The sequence below is a fragment of the Cydia strobilella genome, chromosome Z (assembly GCF_947568885.1).
Source record: "Cydia strobilella chromosome Z, ilCydStro3.1, whole genome shotgun sequence".
Taxonomy (NCBI): domain Eukaryota; kingdom Metazoa; phylum Arthropoda; class Insecta; order Lepidoptera; family Tortricidae; genus Cydia; species Cydia strobilella.
The window spans coordinates 49,847,030-49,862,235 of NC_086068.1; the positions used below are offsets into that span (position 1 = coordinate 49,847,030).

The 15,206-nt window shown below is 45.0% G+C and overlaps 1 protein-coding gene and 2 long non-coding RNA genes across 3 annotated transcripts in view; all 3 read right to left on the minus strand.

The window, feature by feature from the left end:
* LOC134753987 (uncharacterized) overlaps positions 1 to 15,206 on the minus strand; it is a 234,832-nt gene that overhangs the window by 124,528 nt on the left and 95,098 nt on the right. The window lies entirely within an intron of this gene.
* The window catches only part of LOC134753988 (uncharacterized), a 146,518-nt gene that overhangs the window by 93,246 nt on the left and 38,066 nt on the right, over positions 1 to 15,206 (minus strand). The window lies entirely within an intron of this gene.
* LOC134755003 (uncharacterized) lies at positions 4,178 to 5,367 on the minus strand. Its single transcript, XM_063691482.1, has 3 exons — positions 5,249 to 5,367; positions 4,227 to 5,110; positions 4,178 to 4,186 (listed from the first exon to the last, which is right to left on the minus strand). The coding sequence occupies exons 2-3, from the start codon at positions 5,076 to 5,078 to the stop codon at positions 4,178 to 4,180; spliced, it is 861 nt and encodes a 286-aa protein (XP_063547552.1). The 5' UTR covers positions 5,079 to 5,110; positions 5,249 to 5,367.

Below are 15,206 nucleotides of genomic sequence, written 5' to 3' on the forward strand. Positions count from 1 at the left end.
CCAGCGCGGGGCCTGTAGCAAATTCTATCATGGAGCCCATGGATTATTTTAATTTTGTCGGACGAAGTGAACGAAGTGAAACTTGGCTTTTTTACGGCGACAATGCGTAGGTGCGCGGGGCCCCTAAACGCGCGGGGCACGTAGCATTTGCTACTTTTGCCACGTGTGACATGGCTAATCCGCCACTGCTGTGAGCCCGAAGGCCGAATTGCAGAAGAGCAGAGCTTAAAGCACTGGTCATATCTAAGCGAGGCTGAAGGCTACGAATATGATTAAAGTTTTCTGCGGGCCCAAGGGAATGGAATGGAATGGAATTAAATTAAAGGCCGAGCTTCAGTGGAGCTGATCTGGGACAAAAACCTGTGGCTAAGATGAGCTCTGCATGAGTCCCGGATTGTCCAATTGCGGCGCTCTTCCGTGCAAAGCCAAAGGTCGAGGTGGAAAAAATCTATGTTTAGAATTGGAACAATGACCAAGTTAAAGTGACACCAAAGGCCGAGCTCCGCATACAGCACTTCCATGCAAGGCCGAAGACCGAGCTGGAGGAGGGGAAAGCTTGGAACAAATGTGATCTCGGCTCTCCTGCTACTCGAGTACTCGACAAGTTCGCTTAAAAGTGAAGGCGCGACTTGCTGGAAATGCTGGAATGCTTCGGGTCTTCTGGAAAGCGCGACTTTTAAGCTTTTCAGGGCTTGCAACCTGACCTATTTATGACATGCAGGGTGGCTTCCCGTCGGCGGGGGGAGGGCTTCAGCGCGCAGTCTAGTATTTTACTTGTTATAACAAAAATCGTCTAATTCCTTAAGAGTTTAAGACAAAAAACACGTTTTTTCGGCAAAATTGGGGTTTGATTTTTGTTCCCTTGAAAAACCGTTTTTCAAGGCCACGCCGCCGATACGCCGCCGCCGCCGACCGATTTTGACCGGCGCGCCGCCGCCGCCTAAATGTCTATCGGCGCTCATATCTAATGCATAAGCGTAATATTTCACCGATAGGACAGGAAATAAATGCCCAAAAAAAGGTATAGAGGGAAAAGCTTGGAACACAATTTTTGACTTCGTAGCTTTGTTTGGACTAGTTAGGAGATGAACATATCAAAAGTCCCCGGCCATTACCCTGGTGCTGGGTTATCGAAAAACTTGACTGAATAAAACTTGTAACAAATTAAATCTCTTTTCATTTTGTATAAGTGGCCAAGTCGCTCAGACGCAGTTTCCGAGATATAATAGAAAAACCGAAAAATGGAACCTTCAAACCCCCCTCTCCCCCCAGCACAAGGGTTACGGCCGGGGACTTTTGATATGTTCATCTAACTAGTCCAAACAAAGCTACGAAGTTAAAAATTGTGTTCCTAGCATTTCCCTCTATACCTTCTTATTATTGCTTGGCCTACGACAAAATCGCAATTTGACTTATTTTCCATACTTCAAGATGGGCTCTCAGTGACCTTGACCCTTGACGTCACGCTCACTTATAGTTGTTTTGTTAGGAACGTTTCGCGAGTGAAGTACGACTTCAAGTCATTATCTTATCTGTGGTCGTGCACGCAAAGGGACGTCAAGTTGTGTCAACCCTAATAATTGCTCGGAGCAATGCTGAGTCGAACAGAGCCGAGAATACCCGAAAGGAGGAGTTTCGCACCCCTGGTGAGGGGTAAAATAGGCATATTTTACGGTGAGTAAGTACTAGTCCAATTTTCACAACCTATTGTATTGTATTGTATTGTAGTTCGGGCGATTTTCCGCAACTCGACGACTGGCGCCTATTTTGCGTGACATGGGGGTGGGCTAGTCCTGCCAGCCCAGCTCCTCGAGGAAACCTATCAAACCTTTGATGTTGAGTAGGACCTCGGGGAGGTCTCTCGGGGATCCGAGATGTTTTGCCCTGTATGGGGCCACTCCGCTGCACTCCAGCACCACGTGAGAGGCTGTTTCTTCTGTCTCCATGCATCCTCTGCATAGGGGACTGTCTGTGACACCTGTTATAAAAAGATGTTTGTTAAATAGTCCATGACCTGTTATGACACTGGTTACCATGCTCAGTCGGGTCTTTCCTAATTGAAGGAGCACCCTTGTGAGCTTTCCGTTGATGCCAGGCATGGCTTGTTTGGCCTGTCTGCATCCAGTCTGGTTTAGCCAATGTTCTGTGTGTAGTTTCCCTGTACGTGCCAGCAGCATTGAACGTACCTTGCTAAACGGTATCGGGAGGATCGGTTCTGGGCCAATCGCTCCCGCACTCGATCCTTGCCTGGCAAGCTCGTCCGCAGCATCGTTACCCCGGGATCCGCTGTGTCCTTTGATCCATTGTAGGGTGATCTTATTGTTATGACATACCTCCATTAGTCGTTCGTGGCATTCGTGTATAAGTTTGGATGTGACTATATGGCTTTTTAGAGCCATCAAGACTGCTCTACTGTCGGAGAGTATGCGGATGGAGGATCCTACTACCTTCCTTGCAGTAATGGCAGCCGCCGCGTTTATGATGCCCATGCACTCAGCCTGGAATACCGAGTTATGGGCTCCTAGCGGAGTGGTGATTGACATGTTCAGGTCTTCTGAGAAGGTTCCAGAGCCCGATCCGCTGTCTGTTTTGGACCCATCAGTGAAGATTCTGAGCTCCCGAGGATTGAGTCCTTCGTAATTGTCGTCCTCGTATAACTGTATTTTGTACCTTTTGTCGAAGATAGCTTGTTTATGAATCCGATCCGTGCCCGAATTGAGCACTGGAAATTCGTCATATACCTTATCCAGGCAAGTTGTGTGAAGAGCTCCTATGATGTTGGACCATATGTTGAGGGCTCGCAGCCTTACCGCTGAGAGACTGGCCTCTTGTTGTATGTGTAGGTGCAGCGGTGGAAGGCTTAACATGACCTCCATGGCTGCAGTCGGTGTGGACCTCGTACAGCCAGTGGTGGCCGCGCATGCGAGCCTTTGGAGTCTTTGTAGCTTGTCTCGTACGTTGCCTAGGTTTGTTCTTGGCCACCAAACCAGAGCACCGTAACAGAGTAAGGGGCGGATTATGGTCTTATAGAGCCAGAGAGTAATTTTTGGGTTGAGTCCCCACCTCTTACCAATCATCCTTCTGCATTGCCAAAAGACAACTCCCGCCTTGTCTATACGTTTGTTGATGTGATTGTTCCAGTTGAGTTTACTGTCGAGAGTTAGCCCTAAGTACTTAACTTCATCGGTCAGCTGTAGCTCGGTTTGGAAAAGTGTTGGTCTGGTAAAGTTGCCAAGCGCTCTTTTATTGGTGAACATTACCATTTCTGTTTTGGTGGGGTTGACTGATAGGTCGAATTCTCTACACCAGCGTTCTACAATCCGAAGAGCAGCCTGGGTGAGATCGCAGACTGTACTGGCAAATTTACCTGATATTAATATTGCCAGATCATCAGCGTAGCCTATTGTGTAGAAGTGTTTCCCGTTCAGTTTGGTTATAAGGTTGTTGACTACTAGGTTCCACAGCAGAGGTGACAGGACTCCCCCTTGAGGGCATCCTCGCACCGCCGCCACGGCCTGCGGTTCACCTGCATACCTTATAGTTCTTTTGTTTAGCATGTTCATAATCCACTTTGTTAGTCCGGGTTCCGCGCCGTGGCTATCCAAGGCATTCCCTATGCTGGTAAAGTGGGTCTTGTCGAAAGCGCCCTCGATGTCAATGAAGGTGCCAAGGCACAGTTCTTTGGCATGGATGGCTCTCTCAATGCGGCTGACGACCATGTGTAGTGCCGATTCTGTGGATTTACCTGAGCTGTACGCGTGCTGGTTGTTGTGCATCGGTGTGTTCTTTAGCGTTCGATCCCTCAAATCCCTGTCGCACAGTTTTTCCAGTGTTTTCAGCAGGAATGATGTGAGACTGATGGGCCTGAAGGATTTAGCCGCCGTGTAGTCATTCTTACCTGGTTTTGGTATGAATATCACGTTCACATCCCTCCATCTCCTGGGCACGTACCCCCAGGCTAGGCATGCTGCCATGATGTTGGTCAGGGTTTGCTGGATGGGCTCTAGACCCCACTGTAGGAGAGCAGGGAAGATCCCATCCGGACCAGCCGCCTTGAAGGGATGGAAACTGTTTATAGCCCACCTGAGTTTCTCAGCGGTGACGACTCTGTGCGCCATTTGCCAGTTGTTGTCTGCTGTACTGTATACCTCATCCTGCTGATCTTCATCGGCGAGACTTACGCATCCTGGAAAGTGAGTTTCCAGGAGAAGGCGTTGGGTCTCTACAGGGGAAGATGTGTACGTGCCATCGGGTTTCCGGAGTGAGCCCAATTGCGATGTGGTCTTGTACGCTAATGTTTTCCTTACACGGTTGGCGTGGTCTAGTGTTTCGATGCTGCTGCAGAAGTTCCTCCATGATAAGGATCTCCAGTACCGCAGTCTTTTTTTGTAATTGGCCTTGGCTTCATAGTAGTTGTCCCAGTCTACCTCGGCCATTGTGTTCATGGCCCTGTTGAAGAGTCTCCTGGTTTTCCGTCGGAGTCTCTCCAGTTCTGGACCCCACCACTTGTGTCCCGTTATGGCAGTCCTTGCCGGTGGTTTTAAGGGACACGCCTTGTGGTAGCTGTCTACGAGGGCATCGGTTAAGATGTTTACCTGCTGTTCTATTTCAGTCGGTTCCCGGAAGTCGTCCCTCGGAGGAAGCAGGTCGAGGCTTTCACCTAGGACCTTCCTGAAAGTGGCTCGGTCCGTTTTCCTGGGATTCCTTCGGGCGGTTGGTGTGTCACTAGATGCTAGTAGATTGAAGCGAATCCATCTATGGTCTGAGCAAGAGGCCTCCTGGGAGACGTGCCATCCCATGACTAGTTCACTGACCTCCTCCGAAGCCAGAGTCAGGTCAATAATCGTCCTGCATCGTTTGTTTACGAATGTTGGTTCGGCACCTACATTTAAAATGTTTAGATTAGTAGTCACAAGATATTCAACAAGTGTCTTACCTCTGTTGTTACTGGTCTCCATTCCCCACAGCGGGTGGTGTGCGTTGGAGTCGGCCCCGATGATTAATGCGAGGCCCGCTCTCTCGCAGTGGCTGACCAGTCGTTGTAGTTCGGCGGGCGGCGGCTCGTCCTCTCCGGGCATGTACGCCGAGGCAAGGACTAGGTCGCGACAGCCTGTTGGCAGTGGAACTTGTAGTTTAATCGCACACAGGTCTCTGGAACAGAACTCAGTGAGCGGTTGTGCAATGATATTGTTAGTGGTTAGGATACAAGCCCTAGGGACGGCGTGTACCGTGGAGTAATAGAGCTTACCTTTCGTGTCGGAGAGCCCGCGTATGTGACCGTTGCCCACCCATGGTTCTTGTAGGAGGGCAACGGCTGTTGGCAAACCTACCAGGCAGCGTCTCAGTTGGGCCGTAGCGGCCACGCTGTGCTGGAGGTTTGCTTGTAGGACACTAGCCGGTGTCCATGTTGTCGGTGGTGGGGTCTCCGTCTTGCATCTCCCCTCCCTCCTTCAACATGTCGGCCAGCCCCGTCTCTATCCAAGCCGACAGGTACTCACCGTCGGATGATGTCCCGGCTGGTTCGTCACCAGTGCCAAGGAGTTCATCCTCCGAGGGTTCGGCTGTCGTTGGCTTGGGCATCGATGGGGGGGCAACTTCCTCTCCGGAGGCAGATTTACTCTGACCGGGGGTGCCCGGGGCCTGTCGACTAGGGACCTGTGCTCCCGTTACCCTTAGGGTGGAGTCCTGCAGGGTGGGAGGCTGGTCCAGGTATTTGCCTCCGGGACCCCTGAACCTGAGGTAGACATTACCCACTCCACAGTTCAGGGATCTCCCCCTCTCCATAAAGGCGGGGACGAGGTCTTCGGGGATTGTGAAGGCGACAAACCACCCCTGGTCTTGCCGCAGTATCTCAATGATGGACCAAGTGCCGACCTTGGCCCATTCATTCTGGTACTTCAGTCCGTCAGCTGCCTGACGGACGTCTTCCCAGGACGAGTTGTTGATGTTGGGTATAAGGAGCCCGCACTTAACTCTCCTTGCCATCTCCGACTGGCGAACTGCCGTTAGGGAGATGTCTGGCAAGGTTAGGGACTGGATGCATCGCTGAGACCAGGCGGCCGAGTATTCGTCCTCTGCGAAGACCCTCAGCTGCCCCTCAGCGAAAACCGGTTTACCCTTGAATTTAGGTGGCCGGGCTCCCACGATGTTCTTCCTCGCCTCCACCACGATTGCTTGGTGCAACCCGCGGAGAATGGCGTGGGATGTTTCAGCGGAGATCTTACCCGACTTTGCGTCCGTGATGACGATCGTCAGGTCAGATGCCGCTGCTTGTGCGTACGACGCTTTCGGTTGGCTGGGGCTCACTAGTCGCTGCTTTTTGTTATCTCCTTGCGGGGAGAAGGACTCTTCTCGCGTCCTTTTAGCAGTGGCTCGTGCGAACTTGCCTGGCCGTCGTTTGGGTGGAACTGCAGTCGGAACAGCAGGGCTACTGGCCGACCTTCCTGCCTTAGGGGGTAGGATGGAACCTTTCCCCTTCGGCGGAGGCTTGCCAGCAGCATCCTGCTTGTTCGGCGCCGGTTCGGGTGCCGGCTTCTGAGAAGCCCGTGCTCCCTCCTCGGTTGCAGGGTTGTGTGTCTGTGTGTGTGTGTGTGTCTGTGTGGTGCCCAGTTGCTGCTCTCGTGCTAGCCGAGCCGCGCGCCTCTGGTTCTTATTTTTCTTCTTCTTCTTAGCCACCCCACCTTGACGTTGAACAGGGGGGGGTGGGTTGGAAGAGGAAGAAGTCCCGGCTCTGGCTGGGTGAGGCTTCCCACTAGTGGGTCGCTTCTTGGGCCTGCGGTCCACTACCTGCCAGTCCTGGAATGTGTTTGGGCCAGTCTGCTCCCCAGATGAACTAGGTTGCTGACCAGCCGGGTGGTTTGCTTGACGCACTGTCTCTGGGACAGCTTGTCTCGCATGTGTGGCTTCACCATTAGCGATGAACGCTGCTGGATCAGCTTGGGGGTTTTCGTTCGACCTGTTATCCATAGTTCGTACGTTTTATCTTCATCCTCATCGGCTCCCACCCTACAAGGGCCCACAACATTGGGAACGCTTACCGGCACATATAAAAGGTGCTTTCAGTCGTTAGGACACCGACTCGGGTATAGAAGTGAGAAGTTGGCTAGTTGCGCGACATCGGAAATTCGTGAAGGTGGGACGTAGGGTCGCCCAGGTCAGACGCCCTCCGCCAGAATCACCTAAACGAATCTCCTCAGCATGGCCTTTCACCACCACATCAGCAGCCGAAACTACCTCTGCGGCCCTCCCACTTCTTGCCGTGAGTCCACCTACGGTACCTCACTAGACCATTTCCCGGACTGTGGCTAGTAGCCCGGGCCACCGTTTCGCCCGAAATTCGGGCCGAAGCAGACGTGTTGCCACGCGGGTTGGCAATGGCTCAATCGCCAGGATCCCGTCATCCTTGCTTACGGCGCTCAACTGTGCAGGTCCTAGCACAGGTGGGTTGTGTGTAGGTTGTCAGCAGTAACCCACTCCTGCTGACAACACTAAGTGGATGTTAGCCGTGACTAGAAAGAGGCACGAATGCCAGTCGCTAGTGACGTTGCCCAGCCTATCCCTGTAGCCTTACGACGACTGCCTTAGCAGTGTCAAACTGATATATGTATTCGCTAACGTATGCTTAACTTTCTTTCTAGAGTTAAACCAAGAAAGGTCTGCAGAGATTTTGACAGCACACGCAGTGCAAGTGTTATTTTAAACGTCAAACTTCTATGAAATTATGACGTATTAATAACACTGGCACTGCGTGTGCTGTCAAAATCTCTGCAGACTTTTCTTGGTCTAACTCTATACATCACGCTCGCACTAATATGCGAGTACGAGCGAGATGCATAGAAAGTAAGTTACGCACACGATAGCGAATATGTCAGTGTCAAACTGGTGGTAGCCGTACCATATTCATCGTTTATTCGAAACGAAACATTGAAATTGGGTTGTGCCAAAAAACTTAATATCAAACGTCGGCCGCCCGACGTTTGAACAAAGCGCACTCATATCGTTGTGCCGGTTGAGCTGCGTCCGTATTGTTTTGTTTAAAAAAATGCTTTATTGCTATTTGGTCATAACCACGAATGTCATAACATAACCGTTGCTTTCACGTACGTCCGAATCCTAATTCAATTATTAACTAGCATCTGCCCGCGACTTTGTTTGCGTGGAATGATAACGATGATTGATAGAAACTACTGTATGTCGTTCCCCGAGCCTCAAACTATCTCCATACCAAATTTCATCTAAATCGCTTCAGCAGTTTAAGTGTGAAGAGGTAACAGACAGACGTACAAAATTACTTTCACATTAATAATAGTAGAGATAGGTAAACGTCTCAACAATGGCCTATTTAAAGCTGTTCCTGTACCGTCTAAACTAATCGCAGATAAAGTTTTGGTACAACAAACTAGAATAACTCGGACCCCGAAAGGTCGACCTTCATTGCAGATCTTCGATGCAGCTGTCATCCTCGAGAATAAAATTTGTAACTAAATGTATGCCAAATATGTCCCTCCCCCTCCCCTTGGCCATCGGTAACGCGTTACGAGGAAAAAAATTCTGTCATGATATTTTGACACCATTTTATTGGGTACTTATTTCGCTTAAGATTACGTTCCGGAGGCGGTTGATCCACGTACGTACTTGTACTCGATTTTAGTTTTATTGAGAGATTTCACAACTTTGTTCACTGCTCCTTGCCCCACAGTCCATGGTATCTTTACAGGCGTGCGATCTATCTTCACTGACATTTTGAATAAAGGTAACACGCTTATTTTGTCTTTGAAATATTTTGATATAGATTTAGACAATCCTTCGTTCAGGACGTATCTGGATTCAATGTCAGGTATTTTATCGAGGTGCCTTTGAAGTATTCTTAGAATTTCTGATTCCGTATTATTTCGTGTTTCCAAGGCATTCGTATAGATTATGAAAGAAAATACCTGAGGAAATGATTAGGCAGTGGTTATTATGTTGGCATTGGCAATGATTAGCGTGGCTTTTTAGTTGGTATTATTACATATTCTGATTTACCTACTCACCAGAATGATGAACATTGTTGACTTGATTACCACATTAATACACACAGGGTATAACGGAGCGTGCACATACCACCTGTTTACGTAATATAATTGGAAACCGATAAGTCTTTACAGTAGTAGGTAACTTCTATTCAATCAAGGAAATTCTATTACCCACTGCTATTCGGGCCGTTACGCCAATTTACAGATTTGTTGGAGGTTAGTTGTATTTTTATGGAATTAGATAGTATAATAATGTAGGTACATATATTACATAATACATAGGGTTATCACAAGAGCCAAGGCGATTTGCAGTTACTTCATTCAGTAAGATGTATGTTACTAGTAGGGTGCTTTCGGGTAAGACTGAAGGGATTTTTATGAGGGCTAATATGAAAAGTCGTCCGTAATGATTTGGCATATGGTTTTTTTTTGTCTTACCCCTCATAAGAAACCCTTCAATCTTACCCCAACGCATCCTACTTTACAGTCGGCATCAAGTATACGTATAGTGACGGCGAACGTGGACCATCTATACATATAATAAAGCGGAAGAGGGTCGAAAGTCTGTACATGGAAGATATTCGAAAAAAAATTGGCGGGGTATACTTAGAGTCGATAACAGAACACGTTCTAACAGTTTGTAGAATTTTTGTCTGTTTATCTGTTTGTCTGTATATTTGATTTGATCAAATGAAAACGGCTGAATGGATTTTAATGCACACATTACTAATCTGTCGAAAAAATCCACGGCCAGGTTATAGGCTATAAAAATTTGAGAAAATTCACCCCTAAGGGGGTTAAAAAGGGGATGAAAGTTTGTATGGGGTTGAAGATTTATTTTAAGCTAGCAATTTAAAACTTTGTAAAAGGATATATTATTGAAATACAAGAAAACTTATGTCAGCGTTTTTGAAAATTCATCCCCTAAGGAGGTCAAAAAGAGGTTGAAAGTTTGTATGGAGATCAAATTTTTTTTCGAGTGCGTTACTTGAAACTTTGTTTATGGGCATATTATTATAATACAGGAAAAGTGATTTCAGCGTTTTCAAGAATTCGTCCCCTAACGGGGTTAAAAGGGGGTTGAAAGTTTGAATCCATTACAAATGCTTTGAAACTTCTTAGAAAGGTATAATAGACGATTACAAAAAAAGTAATTTCGACGTTTTTGGAAATTTAATGCCTCAGGGGGTTGAAAAGGGGATGAAAGTTTGTCATGGGGTGCAAATTTTATTTTAAGCTAGGAACTTGAAACTTTGCAAAAAAGGTATATTAAAAAGCAAGAAAATTACTTTCAGCGTTTCTAAAAATTCATCCCCCAAGATGGTGAAAAGGGGGTTAAAAACTTTATCTTGATAACTATGTCATTTAAGCTACTAGGCCAAGTTAGGTATCGTTTTTGTATAAATCGGGTATGCCGAATTCATTTATGATATCAAAATGAAGCGAAATTATTCCGGAGTGAAAACACAAAAAATATGAAAAAAAAGAGCATAGGATAGTCTTAATCTCAAACGTCATCCCTTAAGGGTGTGAAAAGGGAGGTGGAAATTTGTATGGGATTCAATAACCGCAGAACCGATTTAGATCCAATTTGGTATAGAGATAGTTTGAGTCCCGTAGAAGAGCATAGGGTAGTTTTTATCCCAAAAAAATTACCTTAAAATTGAAAAGGAAGGTGTAATATTGTAGGGGGAATCAATAACCGCCTGAACTGATTTACATGAAATCTACGTATACGTCTTTTGATTTAGTTGAAAATGATACTAAACGACTTAAGTAGAACCTAATCTTAAACGCACGTTTAACACGCGTTTAATTGCATAGGAATTATTTAAAATTATTAATTTTCTCCATCATGAATTGAATTATACCTAATCGTAAGTATATCGCATCCATAATCACATATCGCCTCCTTTAAGCACTTAAGACGAAAGTGGAGGACCCGCGCGAAATCACCTTTTCGTACAACTGTAGTCCTCATTTTTTTTCTCTTGATAGTAACATTATTCAATAACGGGGTCTTGATATTTAATAACGGGGGTGTTTACTGGCCATTACGGGGTCAAGGGAATCCTGGCCAAGGTGGGGCACGCTGACAACACCGATTGTCGTATGTGTGGCGAAGAGGAAGAGACAATAGAACACCTTATGTGTGAATGTCACGCCCTCGCCAGACAAAGAATGAAGGACTTTGGAACAGGCTATCTGGAACTAAAGGGATTCAAAACGCTATCCATAAGGTTCATCATCCGGCATATGGAGATGGTGGGAAAAGCTCTTGAGTAGCGGACGGATATTTCCTAGGGGGTAGCTGCACAAAAGATCCCTATGGGTCGAAGTGTATCCGCAAGGGCCCCCGAAACTATAAGATAAGATAACATTATTCAAAATATTTTGACACAATTAGTTGTGTATAAACCACAGCTATGTCCCGTGTACGTTTGTGTTTTTGGAGTTTTTAATTACTTATTAAAAAGGTAAAAGCGTTAATTTTTTTTGCATGAAATCTGTTTTTCGCTCCTAATTTTTACAATAATCAAAAAATCGAAAAAAGTCAAAAGTAGAAAACGTAGCGTTTAGCTATGGTAAATATACATCAAATTATGTACCTAAAAATATTTTCATAATGATAGAGGAAAATGGAGACTGCGTTAGTATGGAGAAGCGGCCGTGCCCTTCCCTCTTAATAATGGTCACGAAGGTGGGTACTTTAAATTAAAAAAAAACATATTTCTATGTCGTTTGCGGAGTAAATGTCAAACGATTTGGGACTTATACGCGTTACGATGCCTTCCCGTAAAAAATCGAATCTTTCGCGAAAGTCTCGCAACGCATTGAGGCTACAAGGGGCACTGTCTCAGGAGTCTGAGAAAGACCACGGTGAGACTCAGTGGCGCTCTAGCCGGGCAGGTCGCTTCGCTTTCGGCTGAAACGGCAAGCCAGCGCGAGTCTCGATTGTGATCCCAAAGACATCGTACGCAATACATATGTAGGCGCAGATCCTGACGGAGTGTGGCGCCGGAGAAGCCGTGTTCATCCCGCGCATCCCCCTCATCCCGAGCAACTTCCCGTTCCGCTTCAAGCGCCTACACGTCCCCGTGAGCGTCTGCTTCGCCATGACCATCAACAAGTCGTAGGGGCAGACGCTGCGCGCTGCCGACGTCATGCTTAGACTGATTTGACCGGAGGACCGATTTGGATGATATTTGCCATGGTCATGATTTGTATAGGTACAGTCAAGGACGTAAAAATACAAAAATGGTACTGTATCGTTCGATATACACCTACTACTACTCTATGTCGTTTAAATAACGCAAAAAAATGAATAAGGCAAAAAATATTGATTTTGGTGTGTAGTTTTATTTAGTGGTACCTAATTGTAAAATATTTTATCTGGACAACAGTCCTCTAGTCTAGTGTATATATCTGTCAACTTTACTTCAAGTTCCGCCTCCAGGGGACAGGGAGATAAATTAGGGGTGAAATAGCCGCTTACTAACAGACCGAATTCCACGCAGGCGAAGCCGCGGGCACAGCTAGTTTAATATATCGTAAGGCCGTAACACACCTTTGTTACCATAGAATTTCGTCACTATCTATTTGATACTGACTACCTGGTATAGGTATTTTAATTGGTATAATAATGTATACAATTATTTTATAAATTCCATAAATAAATACCTTAATGCATCAAAAAATACGAAAATAAAAAATATTTTTTTTCTTCTTCACAGAACGGGTACCCTGATATTAAACAGGGTGCCTACTGCCTAGCCAAGATGCGGGAATCTCTCTGTCTATCACTCTTTCATATTAGTGCGACAGAGACAGTGGCGTTTGGTTCGCTACGGAGCGTAAACGATTGGCATCTTAGCTAGGCCCCTAGTACACTATACGTCAGTGACTAAACTAGGTAGGGCTTGTATCTTGGCCATCTGCGAGTGGGTACGGTTTACGATTGACAATGAAAATTGAACAGAAAAGTTAAACATCACTTGCGACGGATATCATAAAAATAAGAAGTAATTAAATGGGCAACCGTTTTTAAAACTGATCTACAAAAAAAATTGCTATTAAATCATTTGGACAGCATACATAAAATAAAATAAAAATAAATAAAAATCGAGCTACAACTCATATCAATCAACATTATAACCAATATCGATCTGCTTTTGTTATAATTTATCTGCTTAATAAAGTTATAATAAATTGAGCTGCAAAATTATTATTTGGTCAACAAGATTTAAAAATTGGTTGATAGAAAAAACATGTCTCTAAGCAGTTTAATTGAGACGTATGCATAGTAAAGAAATGGTAATCTGATTATAATAATCGGCAAAGTTGCAGGCGGAGCGAAATCGTTCCACGAGACACGAGTAGCCAATCGTGTGCGTGCATTTGATTCGATGAATACTTGTTTGACACCACCTGCTGCTATAAAAGTGGGTTAGGTTGGTTAAAACACTTAGAACTGCAATCTTCACAGAAACCAACTGCTACTACAAAAGTAGGTTAGGTTAAAACTGCGATTCACATAAACGAACTGCCACTAGAAAAGTGGGTTAGGTTAGTTTAGAACTGCGACCTTCACAGAAATCAACTGCCACTAAAAAATTGGGTGAGGTTAAGTTAGAACTCCGACCTTCACTGAAACCAAGTGCTAATAGAAAAGAGGTGTTATTTAATCGATCTGCAAAATATTCCTATTTTGATGAACAATAATATTTAAGAAAAAAAAACCGACTTCAATGGGGGATGCCGCTGAAAGTTTAGTTATTGTTAATGGTGCACTCTTAGATCCCAGACAATGAAATGAAAAAGACAGCATCTTTTGCCTAATTATCCTAATCCATCTTTTGCCTAATTGCCTAATTATTATAATATTGCCTAATTATTATAATAATGTAGAAAAGGAGGTTTAACCACCCACTTTTCTAGTAGCATTTCGTTTTTGTAAGGGTCGCAGTTCTAACCTAACCTAACCTACTTTTCTGATAGCATTTCGTTTCGTCCGGATCAGAGTCCGGGTCCGTGTCCGGCTGTCCGGGTCCAAGTTTGGGTCAGAGTTCGGTCCGGGTCTGGATCCGAGTTGGGGTCCATGTCCAGACCCGGGTCCGGGTCCGAGTCCGGGTCCAAGTTTGGGTCTGGGTCCATAAGGAAGAGAACAAATCGCCAAACGTGAACTATGTGTGATTGAAGAGTTCCATTCTGATCATCATCAGCAGTTCCACTTCATCAAATGTCACTTTTTTAAATGTAAATGCTGGATTTGTTGATGAAAATACAAGAATCACAATATGTATGCCTTTCACAGTTGAGGAGTTCCCTCGGTTCCTCATGGGTCTCATCATCAGAATTCGAGCTTGAAAAAAATATGTCTTAAAAACTTAAGTTGCTGAACAAACATAAAGAAGAGAACAAATCGCCAAACGTAAACTATGCGTCATTAAAGAGTTCCATTCTGATCATCATCAGCAGTTCCACTTCATCAAATGTCACTTTTTAAAATGGAAATGCTGGATTTGTTGATAAAAATACAAAAATCACTACATGTATGCCTTTCACATTTGAGGAGTTCCCTCGATTCCTCATGGATCCCATCATCAGAACTCGAGCTTGACAAAAATGTTTCTTGAAAACCTAACTTGCTTAACAAACATAACGAAGAGGACAAATCGCCAAAAGTGAACTATGCGTCATTAAAGAGTTCCGTTCTGATCATCATCAGCAGTTCCACTTTATCAAATGTCACCTTTTTAAATGTAAGTGCTTGATTTGTTGATGAAATTACTAAAATCACTATATGTATGCCTTTAACATTTGAGGAGTTCCCTCGATTCCTCATGGATCCCATCATCAGAACTGCGTTTTGACAAAAACGGGACTAATCTGTATGTATATACTTACAATCAAAAAAAGAATTTTCAAAATCGGTCCAGAAATGACGGAGTTATGGAGTAACAAACATTAAAAAAAAAAAAAAAAACAACCGAATTGATATCCTCGTTTTGAAATCTTGAAGTCGGTTAAAAATATATATTTGGTCAGGCAAAATGTGTATTGGATCAGCAACTTAGGGTTAGCAAGTATTTCAAAATCAGTTCGCAATATGAGTACCACACGTGCACGTGCATTTTATTGTTTGATGGCTGAAATGATCACCTAGTATTGTCCATATCTGTTTTGTGGCTA